General features: G+C 34.5%; 1 protein-coding gene across 1 annotated transcript in view; it reads right to left on the bottom strand.

Moving 5' to 3' along the window:
* Positions 1-20,583, bottom strand: part of BRWD3 (bromodomain and WD repeat-containing protein) — a 128,154-nt gene that overhangs the window by 21,476 nt on the left and 86,095 nt on the right. Inside the window, exons 13-17 of the mRNA XM_089106339.1 lie at positions 19,850-20,072; positions 14,755-15,022; positions 9,782-10,067; positions 6,589-6,878; positions 4,672-4,924 (exon numbers count right to left, since the gene is read on the bottom strand). Of these exons, the coding sequence (XP_088962465.1) occupies positions 4,672-4,924; positions 6,589-6,878; positions 9,782-10,067; positions 14,755-15,022; positions 19,850-20,072 (1,320 nt within the window). The remainder of the gene's footprint in view (positions 1-4,671; positions 4,925-6,588; positions 6,879-9,781; positions 10,068-14,754; positions 15,023-19,849; positions 20,073-20,583) is intronic.

Below are 20,583 nucleotides of genomic sequence, written 5' to 3'. Positions count from 1 at the left end.
CGGAGGGCAACTAGCCCCCCCCCCCCCACACCTCTTTTCCCAAAACCCACACGCTGCAAATTTTGAAATGGCCAGTTTTAAAAAAAAAATAGTTCAAAAATTAGATAACAAAAACTCCGGTGTCGACACAAACCCCAGGGCTGGGGAGGGGGGGAGTAGGCGTTGTGAGTGATTTCCTGGGGTGTATATGGTTTTTATGAAAGGGATGCACGTATAATCTTCAAAGAGGGCTGATTTGATTGGAAATTGAAAGTTCTAGTTCCCTTTTTAAGAGTCAAAAGATATCCGAGGGCAACTAGCCCCTCCACACACCCTTTTTTTTGCAAAATGCATCCGATAAAAATTTTGAGACAGCCATTTCGTTAAAAAAAAGTTCAAAGTTCAGATAAGAAAATCTCCTGTGTCGACGCAACCTCTAATGGCCCGGGACATGTATTATAAATAGTGCCCTGGGGGATAAATGGTTCTTATGGAAGGGATGCTCGTAGAAACTTCGGAGAGGGCTCATTTGATTGGAAATTGAAAGTTCTATTTCCCTTTTCAAGAGTTAAAAGAGATTGGAGGGCAACTAGCCCCTGCCTCCCCTGCCCTCTACGCCCTTTTTTCTCAAACCCATCCAATAAAAACTTTGAGAGAGCCATTTTTTCAAAATTGTTCAAAGATTATATAACGAAAACTCCTGGGTGGACATAATCCTTCTGGGCCCGGGGTAGGCGTTGTAAGTTATGCCTGGGGGGGCATATACAGCTGTTATGGAAAGGATGCTCGTATAAATTTCAGAGAAGGCTCATTTGATTGGAAATTGAAAGTTCTAGTTCAGTTTTTAAGAGTAAAAAAAGATCAGAGGGTGACTACCCCCCCCCCTCCGCCCCCTTTTCCCTCAAGAGCATCAAATAAAAATTTGAGATAGCTATTTTGTTAAAAATAGTTCAAAGGTCAGATAAAAAAAAACTCCGGTGTTAATGAAATTCGTTTTCAGTAAAGCGCCAATGACGCAATAGGTCTTAGACTTTTACAGTGAGAGAAGGAGGAAATACCCAAACTCTTGTTTGTAGTGATTTTTGTTCGTTTCAAGCTTGATTTGCATATTCAATTTAAGTTTCACTCGTTTTAAGATTTTTTATACATTTACATTAATATCTATTGTACGTTTGTTTGCGTTGATTGTTTGTTTAATTTCTGTTCGTTTTGAGTTTCATTTATACTTCAATAGCAAAATATTTGTTTTCGCTTTCAGTTTGATTTGCAGATTGAATTTAAGCATTACTCGCTTTAAGATCTATTTTTTCATTTATATTATTACTTGTTGTATGTTCTTTTGCTATGATTGCTTATTTAATTTCTGTTCGTTTTGGGTTTCATTTATTCTTGAATAGTAATTTCATATCGTTTTGAGTTTGAATGTTAACAGGTATTTGTATCTGCTGATCTTAAGTTTAATTAAATAAAAAATACAAGTTTTTTTAACTGAAAGTAAGAAGCGACATTAAAACTTAAAACGAACACAAATTATTCCGTATATGAAAGGGGCTGTCCCCTCCTCAACGCCTCGCTCTTTATTCCGTATATGAAAGGGGCTGTCCCCTCCTCAACGCCTCGCTCTTTACGCTAAAGTTTGACTCTGTCTCACAATTTTTTTTTAAAACAATAAAAAACTTTAGCGTAAAGAGCGAGGCGTTTAGGAGGGGACAGCCCCTTTCATATACGGAATAAAGAGCGAGGCGTTGAGGAGGGGACAGCCCTTTCATATACGGAATAATTTCTGTTCGTTTTAAGTTTTAATGTCGCTCCTTACTTTCAGTTTAAAAAACTTGTTTTTTTATTTAATTTCTGATCGTTTTTTAGTTAATGCAGCTTTTATTTGCATAAAAATTTTACTTTTCTTTTGCTAAATGAATGTCTTTACAAATTAACTTACGTAACTAACTTCTATATTCGTATATTTTTCTTCTGGCAAAAATTCAAAGTTGCAGATTTTTGCAGATATGAGCTTGAAACCTGTGTAATAGGGTTTTCTGATACGCTGAATCTGACGTTGTGATTTTCATTAAAATTCTTTCACTTTTAGTGGATGTTACCCCCCTCTTTAAAAAAATCAAGTAAATTTCCTCAGGCTTGTTGCCTTTGATGAGTAATACTAAACTTTATAAAATTTATATATTTACAATCAGCATTATAAACACATTCTTTTGATACATTTATTGACATCAAAATTACGTTTCTAAAAGTTTCGATTACTATTGAGCCGTATCGCTTGTTTTTTTATTGTTTTTTTATTACGTATATGTTATTACGTATATGAGGGGGTTCTGCCCTTAGTCAATACCACGCTCTTTACGTTAAAAGTTAAAAAAAAATTTGATTCACAAACCCCTGAATCACAAAGGCCGTTTAATTAGAAGAGATAGCTCTTTTGAAAGCACTAAAAAAAACTGTAGCGTAAAGAGCGAGGTATTGACTTGGGGGAGAACCCCCTCACATACGTTATAATTTCTGTTCATTTTAAGTTCTATTATTCCTTCTTACATTTCAGTTGAAAAAACTTGGTTTTTTTTTTATTTAATTTCTGATCGTTTTTTAAATAATACTTGGAAATCCGGCGCCCCCTTCATAGAACTGTCCCTTACCCCAAAGAAACATCCTCCACGGACATATTCTCCAAAGTAACTCCCTCCTCTAGCCCCCCCTCCAGACAATCTCCTTCCTGAAAATGCTTGTATACTTCCCCAGAACCAAGAAATAATGCTTGCCAGTCCGGCGCCCCCTTCCTGGAGCGTTCCCTTCCCCCATGAAAAATTCCTTCATGAACAGATCCTCCAACATAACTCCCGACCCCCCCATCCCTCCCACAAGCATAAAAAAAACCTCCTGAAAACTTCTGTATACTTCCGAATAACCAATACTATATGTTAACATTGGGTAAAGTTCATATCTTTTAGCCCTCCCTCTGGGTACTTCGGGGGATTAAGTCATCCCAAAAGACATATTTATCATATTTTCGACCATGCTGAACAAAATGGCTATCTCAAAATTTTGATCGGGTGACTTTGGTAAAAAAATAAGCGTGGGAGGGGGCCTAGTTGCACTCCATTTTTTTTGGTCACTTAAAAAGGGCACTAGAACTTTTAATTTCCATTACAATGAGCCCTCCCACGATATTCTAGGACCACTGTGTCGATACGATCACCCCTGGGGAAAAAAAAAAAAAAAAAAAAAAAAAAAAAAAAACGCATCCGTGTTCTTTCTTATGGCAAAAAATGCAAAATTCCACATTTTTTTAGATAGGAGCTTGAAACCTCTACAGTAGGGTTCTCTGATACGCTGAATATGATGGTGTGATTTTCATTAAGGTTCTATAACTTTTAGGGGGTCTTTCCCCCTTTTTTCGAAAATCAGCCAAATTTTCTCAGGCACGTAGCTTTTGATAGGTAAGATTAAACTTAATGAAACTTATATATTTGAAATCAATATTAAAATCTGATCCTTTTGATGTATCTATTGGTATCAAAATCCCGTTTTTTAAAGTTTCGGTTACCATTGAGCTGGGTCGCTCCTTACTTACAGTTCGTTACCACGAACTGTTTGAAATGGCCTTTACTTTTCTTTGAAAAACTTCTTTTTCGGAAAGTTTTTTTTTTAATTAATCTTTATAAATAACCTTGTTGACTTCTTTGATACCATGGGAGAAGCCTAATAGTGTATATCAAGCAAGGTTTTTAACAAGTTGGCAACTTTTGTCAACAACTTTTTCAATCAAAGTGTTCATTTTAGTCAAAACTGGAAAGTTTTAGTGTTCCTATCCTGAAGGCCACATGAGATAAAAGACCACTACCACTTCCAGAACCACTACCACTTTTTGGAGTCTTGTGAGCTCACAAAGTGGCAAACAGTCATATAGAACACAAATATTCAAAACCTTTTTTAGCTTCCCAGTAATGTTTGTTTTTTCTTTTTATTACGTTATCACTTGGAAGAGGCGATATTTATTTATTTCAACTATATATTTTATATATTTGCACTTTACAGAAAAAAAAAGAAAAGAATGTGCATTGTCAGTTTAATATACATGTACTGATATTTAGTGATCAAAATGTTAATATTATTTGATTTATTAAAGTTATAAAAGTAAAAACATTTTTATTTTTTCAGTAAAGTGCAAATTATGTTCTGGCCTTGGGAAGGCATAGGGGTTTTGAACCAAATTCATGTTAATTTCTTCTCGTTTTGATTTTGACTAGGCTATTTATTGTAATTTCTGTTCGTTTTAGGTTTCATTTGTTTATCGATGCTGATTTGTGGTAGTTTCACGCTTGGCAGATTATTTGATTTTATTTTTGCTCATTTTTTGTTTAATGGAGTTCTTTACTTTTCTTTGAAAAACTTATTTTGTGGAAAAAGTTTTTTTAATTAATATAAATGAAGAGACTTACAACAACATATGGCCAATAAAACTAAAATGGAATTTTTTTAAAACAGTCCCACCATCCTTACTTCAGCGAAGTCCAACTAGGACTGGTAAATAAAGTGAGGTGAAACAAGACAATTCAATGAAATGAAAGAAGAATAATTAAAAACACGTTTTGGGACAGAAGGGACAGAAGGTATCCTTCCTTTGTGACAGAAGGGTATATTCTTTAAAAATTTAGAATATTTGCTTTATAGAAGAAATACCTGTCTCTGAGACCTAATCTCTCTCCGGGGTCCTCTTCTTCTTAATCGCCTTTCCCCTTCCACCTCAGTTACAGCAGATGGCTCTACTGCCTCTTCCTCAGGAGCACTCCCCGACTGTGAGACAACTGTATCATCAGTATTAACAGTAGCAACAACATTCCTCCTTCTCCTTCTACGAACATGACGTCCTTCATTAGTAACCCCTGGATTTTCATCTTCTTCTTCGCTAGTTATGCGCTGAATTCTTCGCTTCCTAGAAACATAAAAGGTATGAGATCATTGACTAGTAACAAGAAAATAAACTGGGGCAAATTCTATTCCAAAATTTAACTGTCATCTAGCATGTCAAGAGAAAAAGTTCCAGCAGTAAATTGTTGCGTCAAAGTTCATAATATTAAAGTGATATAGTGATACAAATATAAAATACATAGTCTATAATTATGTTTGGCATCCTGAAAAAAACAAAACCCAATTTATTCAAACATCATCATGTAAAGACAAACCGTGATTATTGGTCGAATATATATGCCCCTTAAAACACAAAAAGTCTTACTATTCGTTTTTTATTTTGTTTGTTTATATTGGCCTTATCCCTTTGTATTTTTCGTTTCATCTCCTCGATATATGTTTTCGGTCACACAGATGGGTTTCTTTACAACCACGTTCATGAACATCCGAAAAACTTTCCCAACAAGCAAGCCAACAAGTCTGTGGTATTAACATATGTCGATTGCTTAGAAATATATATATGCTGCTGACATAGCGCAGCTAAAAGAGGAACGAAAAACAAATGAAACGAGAAAATAACTTCTACGAATTTTGACTTTAAGCAAAATAAAAACCTATGATTATTCGTTTTCTATTCAATATAATATTCCAATTCAATATTGTTTTTCTTACGATTATTTCAGCCGTAGCTAGGCAGCTGCTGCAACAACCACACGTTTTTGCCACACTCGACGTTCAGAATAGAAACATGCAGCAAAAAATTATTGGCATACCACATGACTTCAAGGAACACAACGTCAACAATAAGCGTTTTGAGTGCTGAGTGAAGCATTATAACGTCATGTGGTAATTTTCTTTTTTTTGTCTTCATTATTTAGGCTGGAAATAAATGGTTATCTTGCCTTGTGCTTCGTCTACCTCTAAAGTAAGATCTTTTCACTGATTCATACAGTTTGAAATTCCTATCAAATTCATAATTTGGTCCATAATTTGGCAAAACCTAATGATAAAACTTATGACTAAACTGAATAGTTTTTTTTTCTAGAGTTCCAAACATTTCTTGTGAACATCGAAGTACTACCGCTTTTCTCTTGATGCAGTATGACATGGACAGCCATGCTCCACAGTCTAACCAATAAGACTACAGTCACACAAACAGTGCTCGGGAGTAGAGTGTATAACAATGTCGGATACTTTCAGAAAAAGTTCCAGATAATTTTTATTCGGAGGATATTCCTTGTGTTGAACGTAAGCATTTTTAGTGTTCGACAATTTTAGCAATTGAAAGCAAAATTTTTCAATTTTTTTTTTTCTTTTTCTATATGTATGAAGTTGAAAAATTTTGCTTTTGTTTTTATAAAAGAGCTTTTCTTATATTTTTACTTTTTATAGATGAAAAAAAATGTTTGTTCGAAGAATTTACTATTCTTTGGACTTAGTAGGCAGATCTGTTGAGGCGTATCAACCTTTTTCACACTAGAGTAATCCCAGAGTTCAAAGTTGACGACCAGAGGCCAAGAGAGCTTACAGTTCTGGAAAATTTTCATCCCAGTGATCATCCTGTCCGAAAATAAAGCAAAAGCTGCTGATAAAAGAGTGGCCCATGATAAAAAGATTTCAACCACATGGAAAGATAAGGGAGTTTACACTCGACAAATACATATATAAAAGAATAACACAAAATCAAACCTTTTTTTCCTTTCGATAGTCACTCTTTTCGGAGGTTGTAAGCTGTTTCCTGCCTCACCCAGCCAATCACTATAGTCACTGGACTCATTTGAATTTGATTCTGGCTCGGATTCTGCTGAATCCGACTCGCTTGATGCACGAGAACCATCTGATACACTTTGGCCATTGACCATTGGTGTTTCAACATCAGGGGAAGTCTCCTCGTCGGATGAAACGCTTTGAATGGCCTGTCGGCGACGCTGATTGGCTAATCTGTTGCTCTGACGTGTTATAGTGTCTCGTGAATCCTCCTAAAAATACAAATCAAGACTAGTACCCAGATCGTCAACTGAATGTTTTCACACTCGAAATAAAAATTATCACAAGCTTTTGGATTTCATCACATGAAGTTTAATTCCCATTTAGTTACATCACCGAATCCCCCGCCATGGACGTATATGAAAAAAAATGTCTCTCTTTTAGCAGAAGCTGCATAGTAAACTCTAGCAATCAGTTAAGTTTAAAAAGCTTCACTAGCAAGTTTTTAAAACTTAACTGGTCACTGATAGATATTAATAATAGAGACATGTTCCCCCCTCATTTTACATAGCCTAAAAAACATATCTCTCTAGTCAATAATATAGTCAATAAAATAGAATATTTTAAAAAGTGACGCTAAGACTATTGATGGAGGTAAAGAATGATACTTGTTTGTATGTACTTGTTGATTATTGTGGTGGTATCTGTGGCAAATTTCTTTTTTTAGCTTAGTGATATGTTCCCCTACCTCCCCCGCCCCCGAACAAGCGTTGCTCTTTAGGGGAGGTAGTGAAATATTCTTTTTATGTTAACGGTGTTTTACTAATAAATCATGTTCCGATTAAAAACACTCAAGATATATGCAATATGGGATGCAACAAAACGCTTATGATATAGCCCTTGAGGGACCATTTAGACTTTTTCCCCGGTAAACTGTGCGACGTTTGTGACTAATATGAAGAACGGTTCAACCAGGACATTTTTCAGATAGGAAAGCGTTATCAAGGCAAATCAAGTACTGCAATGCTATCCGACTACAACTGGGCTAATACGAAAAGATGTTCTTGAACCGAAGTATCACAAGAAATTATGACAAAACATGATTAGATGTGCTTAATCACTTCTCTTTACTTTTATTTTGTTCATTTCTTTGAACAGCTAAAGACTTGAATTTTTTTCTCCTTAGCAGGAAACGCACAACACGTAATGCACAGGCTGAAGTAAGCATTTACATAAAGCAGCATTACACTGAAAGCATTTTAGAATCTTGGCACATAAGAAACCTGTTGCAGCTATCTAGTAGAACAAGTTTAAATATACCAACTAGAATGAATTAGTAGTGACGAATTTTTCTAAAAGGCAATACACACAAAAATTCGATGTAGCAATTATAAAACGTTTATATAATGCAAACAAAATTGCTGATAAAAAAAAGTGTAATATTTTGTCTTCTAATTTAATTAGTAATTAAACTTCAATTGGACAATTGGGGCATAGACTGAAGCAGGTATTTACATAAACCAGCATTAAACTAAAACTAAGGGCAATATAGTAATTCTGAATTTAAGGACAAACTATCTTCCAGAAACCACAGTGTAACTGAAAAAATGTGTTTTTCTGTAGACCAGTTCTACGTTTCGGTTTTACGGCGTGAAGCTGTCACAGACCTTAAATATACTTCACATTGTTTTGGAAACAACAGAAATATAAAAAAAAAGTGTTCCTATAGAATTATAGAAAAGTAAAGAGCAAAGGCGGTGTAGATAGATATTAATGCTGGGCTATGTATTTGGACAGAGATCTATGTCCTTACAGCTCCTCATTACACGTAAACTTCGGCATTTGGCAGAAATTAGCTGATGATATAAGTGTCCAGTTCTAGTGTCTAGAGCTCTGTGTCCTACCTTTGCCATTTCAATTGCTATTTATGTTTCAATTTTATTTCTATTCCAATCTAACAGATTGCTATTTCTGCCAATCAGTAAGCTTTTTTATCACCCTCTTTTTCATTTGTAATTGAGGAGATGTACATAAGCAGGTATGTCTAAACCTCCGTGTTTAAACATGTGGTTGACCTGGCATCCTCTTTAAGACATTAAAATCTACATAGATCATGATTTGAACGGTACTTTAGAGTCTTGGCATAAAAGGAAGTTATTACATTTGTCTGGTAGAAATAGTTCACACATGCAAGTTATAGTGGATTAGGAGTGACGAAATTTACTAAAAGGAAAAACAGACAGAAATTCGATGAAACGATTATAGAACGTCTATGATTATGCAAATGAAATTCTGATAAAACGACAAATAAAAAACCAAAAATTAATATGCATTGCATTCTTATCTAGTTGGTAGTTAAATTTCAATTAGACAATTAGAGCAGTAATTTTTTGCATAAATTAATTATTCGCTACCAATTTTAATCTCAAAATGAAACCTAAAATTTTAATTTACTTTAAAAACCAAGCTATATATATATTATATATATAAACCAAGCTATATATATATACCAATTTTAATCTCAAAATGTACCCTAAAATTTTAATTTACTTTAAAAACCAAGCTATATATATATTTGTAACATAGTTTAGTCCTACGCTATTACAGGCTTAAACAAAAAGATAAAATGGAGCAGCTTCAGGCGTATATTTTTTCTACTAAAGAAAATTGGAGAAAGTATGTAATTCTGCATACTGAATTTATCCATCACCAGAAAAAAAAGAAGACTAAAATTCTCAATTTTGCTTCAGTTACAGAAATATTTAGTGTTGTTAATTAAACAATCCAGGTTTTACAAGTAGACTATGCCAAAAAATGTAAACTAAGAGTAAGGTGAGGAGATATCTCAGAGTTAATAAAAGCTTTATCATCATCCTGAAAATTTTGTACTTTTGAGTCACGTGAATGCATAAACGTATTTATTTAATTTGAGAGAAAGGCAGAAGTTTATAAGAGTACATGCCCGAAAAAGCCAAGTCCCCGTACCAACGGTAGTCCTACCGATACTTTAAATCTATAAACGCTCTATCCTAGCGTCTGTCATCAAGATATTTTCCGAAATACCTCTTCCGTAACAAGATATTAAAAAAGTGTGCGGAGAGAAGTAAGAGAGGTGAAAGGTGTTACCGAAGAAATAGTTTGCAAAAATATGATTGCAACAACAACAAATTCTTACGTCATCTTGCATAATTTGCCTCGTGACTGTTCTCCGTCTTCTTTCAAGGTCTTGTTGTTCTTCGTTGACTACATTTACTCTCTCACTTCTATTTCTCCTACTACTACTGCCTGGTGTAGACCGAGGTCGTTGTCGCACAGGTGATTCTTCCGGCTCAGATGTTCTTATCCTCATACGCCTTCGCCTAATATTTGCCTCAGTTCGAGCAACATGTGTGTTATGAGCCACAGGATAAATTCGGGGTTCTTGGTTGTATAACTTAAGCTCTTCTTCCCCATGAGCAGTCCTAAATAAAATAATAGATTACACTCAATAATTTATTGGCTATACTCAGTAGCCTTATTTAGGTACCCCTTAGTAATAGTTCATTATATTATGGACCTGCTAATCAATGTATTTAAAGAAGTTTTCAAAACAGAGCATGTTTTAGGTAAACGTTATTAGCCTGACCGTGAAGTAGCGGGTTGAAAATGATGTTTTCAGAAATGTTTAAACTCCTAACTCACTTTTAGTACTGAATTTAGAAAAAAAACAAATATTATTTAGAAAATATTATATATATATATATATATATATATATATATATATATATATATATATATATATATATATATATATATATATATATATTGTGTGTAGCATCCCATAATGTTAGCAAAAAAAAAAAAAAAAAAAAAAAATTAAAATACAGAAATCCGAAAAGTAGATTGAACCAAATCTTTGGTCAAGATTCGTCACTTAAAGTTTCTTTTAAAGATCCCCGTGCACAAAGGGGTTGAAGGCATTATTTTAAAAAAGAGGGAAAAAAGGCTTAAATATGCATCTTCTTTAGGTTATAATGATCCTAACAATGATTTTAAACATTTTTGGAAAATGCTTTTTTGGATACTAACACAATGAAGTCCAAACAAACTAAAAATAATACTAGAAAGGCTACAAGACCTGAAATTAAACTATATGAAGGCCATAATAAAGCAAAATCAAAAAGAAAAAAGGAAACAATTAAAACCAACGGGCGTAATTTATGAAAAACACAGGAAATTAGACGTGGAATAGTCTTTTTCCAGGAAGGGGACACCCAAATAAAATGAATTAGAATTAAAGGCCTCTTAGACTGAAAGCTCACTACATTCAAGATATAAATAAAGAACAAACCATAACAATCGTAACTATAAAAAACAGGACTTCCAAACAATATGTAAATTAATACAATCTTGTATTTATGCTTATTCCAAACATAAAAAATTTAACTAGTTCAATGTTACCTCATTTAATTTGTGTCCTTGTATATATGGCCAATTGGCATTCACAAAATATTTCTCTATTATAATGAAGCCAGAAAATATAATACTTAATTTCTGAAGGTTTAAAAGCATTTTGAGCTTGTCTAGACGTAAGCAATTGCTTACTACAAATATGATGACAGATATATTTTTTTTTAATTCCAAAGATTTTGTCAGGTTCACTGATTTTGTCACTCTCACGAGCGACCGAATTATAAACAAAAATGTTTAGATAGGAACGGAAAACCTTAGACCAATATGAACATCAAAATGACGTTCCTTTTCATCTTTACTCATCTCCCTTCGTCTTTTGACTCTTTTCTGTATAATCAGAATATTCTTAATAGATCAGTTTACCCAATCGAAATTACCCAAACATTTTACGAAATGTTAAAAAAACGAAAACAAACACAATCTAGTAAAACTAGTAGATAACCTGAGCAATAAATAAAAAAAATATGCACTTGCGAAGATGTGCATACTATGATACGCATATATTAACGATGAAGTTACCCACTAATGAATTAACAAGTTTATAATTACGAAAGTTACGCCGATTAACGTTGAACCATTTGCAGTTACGCCAAATTACAAGACTGTTGCGAAACCATTAAGGAAAATATCCTCATCCGGCTTAAAAATTATTTTATACAGATTGAGCTTAACACTCAGTTGCCAAAAACTATTAAGATCTATCTTATTTCCCTTCCCCAATTATAGAACTACAAAACAACACACTTTCGCAAAAGAACCAATGAGGTCCACGCAGCGCATTTACCAGTCACTTGCCGCTCTGCCCTCAACCGGGAGCGCTATGCGCTGTTGGGAGAAAATCACCCGTCACTTCCCGTGTTGTCCTCTAGATTCCTCTAGGTACCCATTCGAAGCTGGATGTACTTAGGTGAATAGAGTCTGGTCACCAAGCAGACTCTAACCACTGATCCTTTGCTTGTAAATCTGGCGCGCTAATCATTCGGCCAGGATGTACATAAATATAGAACTAAACAATATTAAATTAGAGGATAAAGTGCAATATTACAATTATGCTACTACTACTACTACCACAACTGCTGCTAACACCTCGCCACACCACCAAGTCACTTGAGGTTAACACAGTGGCGCACGCTCCTCCTCCACCCCAATTGTGACACTTGTATAAAATAAAGTTTAGATAAATAAGTTTAAGCTCATGAGAGAACTATGACCAATTCTTAGTTGTATTTGGCTATCATGAAACTTTGTTCATCCTCCTTAGATCAATTTAGGAAGGAGTTTCACAAAAGAAATTCATAACAATCCTTACCAAGGTCCTTTCTTAGGGGTACTAGTGCTACAGCTTCTTTCTTTCACATGTTATGAGAAGTAAAGTGTTAATAGGTATAAAATAATGGTTGCAGCAATAGCTGCAACCTAGTAAAGAACGAGCCAATGCCCATAGTAGCCAAAAAAAAATTTAAAACACTTAAAAAAAAAACTTTCTAGTGAGAAAAAAAAATCCCTTTTGCAGCTGATTAACTATTATTTCGATTAGTTTTAATAGTAAAATACTATTTTGAAAACAAATTTATGGGTATTCCAGCCTGAAACCCCTCCAAAATAGTGTGGAATCGAAAAGAAAGGCACACCATTGGAATCATCTTTGCCAAAAACCCCATCCAGAAAACTGGCAGCCCTCCACCTCGAGCAACGAGGAAAAGCACTTTTCTGCATGAGTAACACTGACGTGTCCACCTTTTTTCTTGTTTTTTTTTTCAAGGTCAAGATCAAGATATTGATCAGGAAGTAAGCTAAGGATATACAAGTCCCTCAAGCTCCAAAATGTGAGAACTTATTAATAAGTATCTACTTTATCGTAAAATAGCTATACGATAAATCTTTCCTTTTTCAGCGCCTTTAGAGTGGAGCCTTTATTTGAAACCATTTTGAAAAGGTTTGAAACTTTTAGAATGTCAGATGTAAAGTCTTTGATCAAATACACAGAAGGTAAAAACAAAGTAGAGCGGAGTTGAGTGTTATTGGTGTCCCGACTTCATGAGACTTACAACTGCAAACAGCTAAAAGTCGATTTCTTAGACCACCCTGTCTTTCTATTTATAGATAAAACATATAGGTACAGGTCAAATGGGTAAAACTTGATGTCATTATAACGACCCATAATAAGACTCCTTACATCATAAGGAGCTGATCAGCACTTTTGACAAACAATTATGAAAATTTTTGAAATACAAGTTTTCTCGTGTTTTTTCTTTTTGTTCCCTATATATATACAGTTTCATCTTTAATCGTCATTTTCTTGCATGTTTTAGTTGTTTATTCAATTTTTTTTTTTGATAAATTAAACGGAAGTGAACATTATTATTTTATTCATTTTCTAGCTTAAAAGTTCCCCTGTTGGTTATATTCATCCATATTCTCCTTCCGATTATTGCTCAAGTATCGAAATAACTAAAAATTTATTCCTATTAAGAAGTTATCACAAGCAATAATTATAAAGTGGTAGTACTGGCAGATTCCATGACAAGGGACGGAAAATAGTAGGCTACTGATCCGCGGAATCTTGGTCATCAAGTTTTTCTACTTTTCTTGGATAGGAAAGGATGTGGGCATGTCCGTTTGTTGTTTTTTTCTTTTTCAAATGGGGCCTTGATAGCCCAATCTATGGTACTCAATTCCGATCTTCTGTAAAACGAACTAACTACACCAGTGGTTCTCAAATTCCATTCATTGCAACCCATTTCTTCCCTGAAGAAATTATGAGGTTATATGAGACAGCTTAATTCTCTTCTTTTTTTCGTACAAGCTTACTCCAATTAATAATTTAAATCAATGTATAAACTCAACCAAAAGAAGTTAAGGGGTTTCATATTTCTAGATAACGTTAAGGGCTCCACCAAAGGGCATAGAAAACTGAAAAAAGGGAAACTCAAGTTTGTCTCTGAGAGAAAAAGCGTCTCTGAAAAAAAGACAACATCTGCCGTTACCCAATGAAATTATAAAGTTAACTGTGGAAATATAAATAAAAACATTAGTTGTATTTATTGTTTTCATGTCTTTTGTATTCTGTGTTTTAAATATATTACCATTTTTGATTATAATATTTATTACTAACGTTAAGGGTTCCACCAAGGAGCATAAGAAACGGATAAAAACGGAAACTCAGTTTGTCTCTGAGAGGAAAAAAAAGTATAAAAAAACACAACATCCGCCGCTACGCTGCGAAATTATGAAGTTAATTACAAAAATCTGAATAAAAATATGATTTGTATTTCTTCTTTGTATGTATCTTTTTTATTACTCTGCTTGCTTCATATTGGGTGGAAGATAAAAGAATTACTTTGCTAAAAGCCCCTATCTTCTACTGATTTCCCTAGCCTTGACTGTTTTCTAATCAATAGAAAACAGTTTGGAACAAAAGAATTTACCTCCTTCCGAACCAAGAATTTAATCGGTTCGATCTATTTAAACTTATGCCTTTAATTGAAACTCAACTATATGAACGAAATAAATTTCAAAAATTAAAGATAAGCTTGTTTTGAATTTCTAGATCTGCTGGATAATACTACACAAAAGTAGCCTTAAAATTTTGAATTCCTATTAAATCATGTTAAAGTGCCAATGTTCACTCATTCACATATTAGTGCTTGCTGCGCTCTACATAAAAAAAGCGTCTGATCCCTGAACTACACTAACCTTCTTTCAACTGAACGGTCTAAGGTATATTTATCAAGAGGCTTCACAATATTCCTTTTTGTCCAAGGTCTAACAACAGGCTGAAAAGAGGATGTCGCCACATCTCTAGATTGACGTCCATCCAGTTGATCACTATCTGCCCGACTTTCAGATGTCCTTCTATCAGTTTCATTAGCTAACCTGTTGATCATTTGCTCAATCAACACACCTGGTTCAGCTCGATTAGTTTCGTCATTAATAACTGATATTTCAATTATCTCATCTTCACCTAGATTAGAACAAAATGTTAAGAGATAAAATTCGAAGGTTTTCTTGATGAATATAAAATGTAATTTGGTAGCACATAAACTGTCAAAATATATTGAAAAATTTATATTTAAAATATGCTTGTATGTTTTAATATAAGCAGCAATTTTACCTGTGTAGGAGTTTGGATGTCTAAATTCTAAACTTAACACTCATTCTCATTGACCTTTTGACTCAATGCGCTTTAATTCCGTTGGCAAAACAACTTTAAATTAACTGTCAATTTAGGTTTGATTTCATTGTATTGCAGGAAAAACAATTTAGATTGGACTTTTTTCTTTTATTCCGAGTCCGTCAATTTCAGCTTATTGCCAGGAAGTGGTAACGGTCTAACCACCTCGGTTTTTACGGAAAGTGCCGGATTAATGAATATGAAACTACATTTGGAAAGCTGCATATAATTCTTGCCTGGAGCCAAAACAGACGGTTTCCGCTAGTAATAGAGCCAGAGCCTGCAATGAGTGAGTTTAAGTTTAGTTTTACAGTCAATGTCTGAGAGGACTATTTGAACTTATGTACCTTGAACTATATTCCATTGAGCTATTTTTCTGGTTTCTACTGCAAAGGTCCGTACTGGCAGGCAAACAGTTTCAAATTGAAGTCGGAATAAAATCGGAAAGTGCTTAAAATGTTCGAAAATTGCCTGGCCCTTTCCCTTCGCTCCTTTCTAAGTACCTACTAAGAGTAGAGTTTTTTTTATCCACCACAAATCAATAGTCCTTGATGAGCTGATCAAACTATCTGAGTAGATGAATCGTTCATGCTATACACCATTTTAAAAAGTTTTGAGGGGTTGGCGGCACCAGTGTTGCGGTACACATGAAGAATCTGGTTCAAATTTTAAGAGGACGCGGGGACATGTAAGTAACAATTGGCTGGAACGCCTCAGTCATCTTTACGATGAGGGGTTGGGTTATTTTTTGCCAGTTGGCGTACTTATCATTTCCTTTCAATGCATTTAAGGATACGAAAAATTTGGTTTCATTCCCGTTACGGAGAGGGAAATGCACGAAAGAATAGATAATTAGAGTACGGGGATCTTCTTGCATAAGGGGCTAGAAACTTCTGCAAATTAATTTATCTTTCATTTGATCAAACAAATTGTTAGAACAAAGTTCAAAGACAAGTGAGGACGTTTAAACTCAGAATCAGTTTCTAGACAAAGTCGTCTTCAGGGAGTAGGGGCTATGTATTTCTAATGACTGGCGTACTGTTCTTTTATTTTTGCAGCATCTGTATATAGTAGTAATATGATAATGAAACAGCAACGGATAGCGTTATACTACAAACTAGGTGCGACAAGATTACATTGCAAGTTTCGAGCTCTTTCATTAGATATACCCTTAAAAGGTTTGGAGGGTTTAAAAACTTCGGTTTTAATGTAAATATTAAAGAAAGAATTCGGATTATATTCTGAGACAATTTAAAGACACGAAAATAACATTCGGGTGTTAGAACGTGGTCATCTTTGCTGATGAATGACTTAGAACTTTTCCTAGTAGGTGTACCTATTATTGGTTTCTGATAAGCATTTTAAGCTAAGACAAATAGTTTGTCAATATTCCTTTGCTTCCAACACATTTGAGGGTAAGGGAATTAGTATCCATGTGGTTAGGCAGTGATTATAAATAAAAATACATCGAAATGATTTAGTTTTGGAATTATTATAGTAAAAAGTGGCAGCAGCAGTGTGATTCTCAACAGTTAGGGATAGATACACAGTAATAATTAGGCTCCATAAGATGATATTGTAAGTTTTAATCTAATAGAAAGTCCAAAGCTATATATATATATATATATATATATATATATATATATATATATATATATATATATATATATATATATATATATATATATATATATATATTCTTCTTTTCTGTTTTACCTTCACAGACTCACACATGCTAAACTAACACGTTCCTTCAATCTATATAATTTTGCTTAGTCTTCTAACTGCAAACTTCCTTGTGCAACATTTTTGTTTGTTATTCAATGTGATTTTTGCTGTTTCTTGTTCCATGCCTTTTTCTCTAGCGGTTCAGAGTAGTTTGTTTCGGTTTTGTAATTTTGCATGGGTCACAAATACTAAAAACGAGACGACCACTGCTGGGAGGAACATGACGTAATTTTTTATCTTGAAATGTATATAAATAAAACGTCACTCGCATGATTCTTTTTCTTCAAAAATTAAGACTCCAAACGACATTCCTCAAGCTCAAATATTGAATTCCTTCATTATTGAGATCTGAAGCATTTCAGGATACAAGCAAATTCAGTTGCATGTCCAATGCGGAGAGGGGCGTGGAAGTAAGAACGGGTTGTTAAAATCTTATTAGTTTATACAAATTAGTTTATCTGTTTTCTGGCATCCCTGGTGGGGGAAATGTAAGGGGGTACAAGCGTGCACTCTCTGGTGAAAACTGATTAATTCTACAAGGTGATGCCATAGACATCCTATTTACAGGTAATCTATAGCGAAGAAACAAAACCTAATCGTCAATCGATTGTTGGAGCACAGTCAACTTTATAGGTGAGAGACTAAATTTTTTCACCCCTATTGCACCTTTCATCTGTTTCTGGCACACTGGAGGGTATGAAAAAGCATTGTCACCTACAATTGAGTGTTTACTCAACGATTACAGAAAATATAAAATATACTCACGTAGTTTTGGAATTGTTAGTAATTTATTTATAGTATATGAATCTGAAAAGCGACAAATAGCTTTATACTTCCAACTAGGCTTAATAAGGTGATATTGTAAGCTTTAATCCGCCAACGGTTTCAAAACTTCTACCATCTACTGTTACTATCAATTTCTGTTTGTGATTTAAGTTTATCATTTTCAGGGAAAGTAATCGATAGGGAAGAAACAAGAGCAAATCAAAGGGTTTAAACACTAGTGCCAATTTATCTAAATTTTCCTTGTTTCTGATACATTTAAGGGTACATTACATCGATACACTTATGGTTCAACTGGCTGCAAACTCAATATTTGTTTCTGATACATTTAAAAGTACATGACACATATTCCTCACCTATAATTCCTGAACAAAGTGTTACTCTGCAATACTTTTGTTGGCGAAGCCGACAAAGGGTTGCTACATCATTTCAATTTACCTAGGCAACCTTACTTACTTAGCTTACTTAAGTCTTCCCCCACCGGCTGGCATATAAGGCAACAACGGGTGCCTCTACAAGATAACCTCTCGTGTGCTACAGACAAAAAATCTTCAACTGACGATATGAAAAACGCAGTATCCTTCTCCAGACATCGTCCCGTGGTAACGTTTTGCCGTCCATGCCTTCTGGTGGAGACTCAGCACCACACACTGTAAGGGAGGCAACCTTTGCCCGCGCACGCCATGTGTCCCCAGTATTATCCATTGACTAACTCCGATTTTATCGGTCAAGAGTGGTTGTTTCGTTTTATCACGGATGAAAGCTATGGTAATCTTGAATGTCCACTGAATTGTAAGGATGCGTCCGAGCCAATCATTCTCAAACTCCTCGATTTTCAAGCTATTTAGTTAACGCCCAATGTTAACATCCATATATCAGCACGGAAAGAACGTTAATACTAAAGATCCGTAGTTTCAGCTCCATGGAGAAAGCCGTATTCTTCCAAAGCAGTTCCTGCGTGTGGAAATTTCATCAATCTTCTCAAGTAGATCAGTTCCTACTTAAAGTGGAGGGGCAGGTTCTTTATTTGCATCATTTCGCAAGATTTTCGCTTTCTTCAAATTAATTGAAAGACCTGCTGGCTCAACTTTGTTTGCAAGCTCGATGATGTTCCGCAACTCCTCCCTCAAATTAAATAAAGACGGCTATGGTCATTGACGAAATCACCGTCACTCCTGATTCCACCTGTGAAGTCGCACATTCGAAGTATATAATATTTGAGGATGGCAAACAGCATTGGAGACAGAATACATCGCGTACACGTATCTCCGACGTACTATTTCATTTTATAGATTACTAGCTCGAAGATGTTCTTCTGCAACTCCTCCCTAAAATTAGATAAAAAGGGCTATGTCGACGGCAAGGTATTTTGTAGTATTTGTCACACTTTTTATTTTTTTTTTTTTTTATGTTTTTAGAACGGAGCAGAGACCATGGGAAGCTAACATAATATCAAATTTGTCTCCAAAACCAAAACAACCAATGTCATCAAAGGTTCCACAGCCAAACCATAAAGTCAATTAAAATGCAAACATTAATAAAACTAAATGGGAACAAGACAATAGTTTTTAATACTTACGGTTATTTTTATTTCTGTTATTCTGCTATTGCTTTCGCTTCGTTTTATTTTTTTTGTTTCGGCTTTTAGATTATATAAAATCATAATCAAAACAAGTTAAACTCATTAAGGCTTGTTTAGAATTTGTCTGGTGTAACTGAGAAAGCGGGACCAGTGTCGGCGATGCCAGTCATTATTACTCCAATTACGTCCATATTCAACTCCCTAAAAGCGACCTTATACTCACTTTCTTTACCATGGAGCATTGAGCATTTTGAGTCAAACTGTAGGGCAAATTTTACGAAAAAGTCGGAGAAAATTGTTTATTTTGGATTACCAAAGGAAAAATATGTCTTATGAAACAAAATCGCTGGTTTTACAATTTCCTTCTCTGTATTAAAATGAAATCATTTTTCAAGTCCAGATAGTCTTTACGTTCAAAATTCTCTATTTCGACTGTTTTGCAAGATTTGACTTCATCAAGTCACACAAACTAAGTAACATCAGCAACTTATCCGCAAAAAAAAAAAAACAACAAAAAAACTTACCATTAATATTTACAATTTGAGGTATGAGCTGACTATCATTACAATTCTCACGCCCTGGAACAAGCCTCTGAATATCGGGTGGGTATGGATTCCCTTCGGAGTCAACAATAAAAGGTGGAGGCATTAAATGAGGAGCCAACTGAGTTTGCTCATCTAACACATGATGATTAGCGTCACGAATCAAAGGTCGATAATCGGTGTGGAAGAACAACTGTTTGGGAATCTGAAATGAACAAAGATAAGTTTTAAACAAGAAAGACAAGTGAAATATTAGCAGGGCAAATCAACAAAAGACATTTGTTACAACCCAACTCGCATTGAACTTCACGATTAGTTTTTTTTTCATCTTAACACGTAAATTATATTAGAACAAAACTGGACTCTGCATGGGAAGGCATAGTCCCACAACCGGAAAGTTACATAAAAATAATTTTCCAATATATCAGGGGCGGACAAACCACAGCCCTCGTGCCGCGTGCGGCCTGCCAGTTGATATTAGTCCTTTTAAGTTAAAAAGTTTTGTCATGTGAAGGTTTTAACTTAGAAGCGAATCCACGTAACCAGGGAATTAACAACGAGCGCTTATAATAAAAAAAAAAAAAAAAAAAAAAAAAAATTGAAAATGACTGCCAAGTGTTTTATGAAGAGCAGACTTTTTTTTAATCAGTTTTTTTTTAGTATAGAATAGTTTCATTTTTAATCAGATTTTATAACACAAGTACATAACAAAGCAG

The sequence above is a fragment of the Artemia sp. Qi Xiang Cuo genome, chromosome 20 (genome assembly GCF_049724085.1).
Source record: "Artemia sp. Qi Xiang Cuo chromosome 20, ASM4972408v1, whole genome shotgun sequence".
Classification (NCBI taxonomy): domain Eukaryota; kingdom Metazoa; phylum Arthropoda; class Branchiopoda; order Anostraca; family Artemiidae; genus Artemia; species Artemia sp. Qi Xiang Cuo.
The sequence above is the reverse complement of the archived record's forward strand: the minus strand, read 5'-3'. Positions and strand labels throughout refer to the sequence as shown.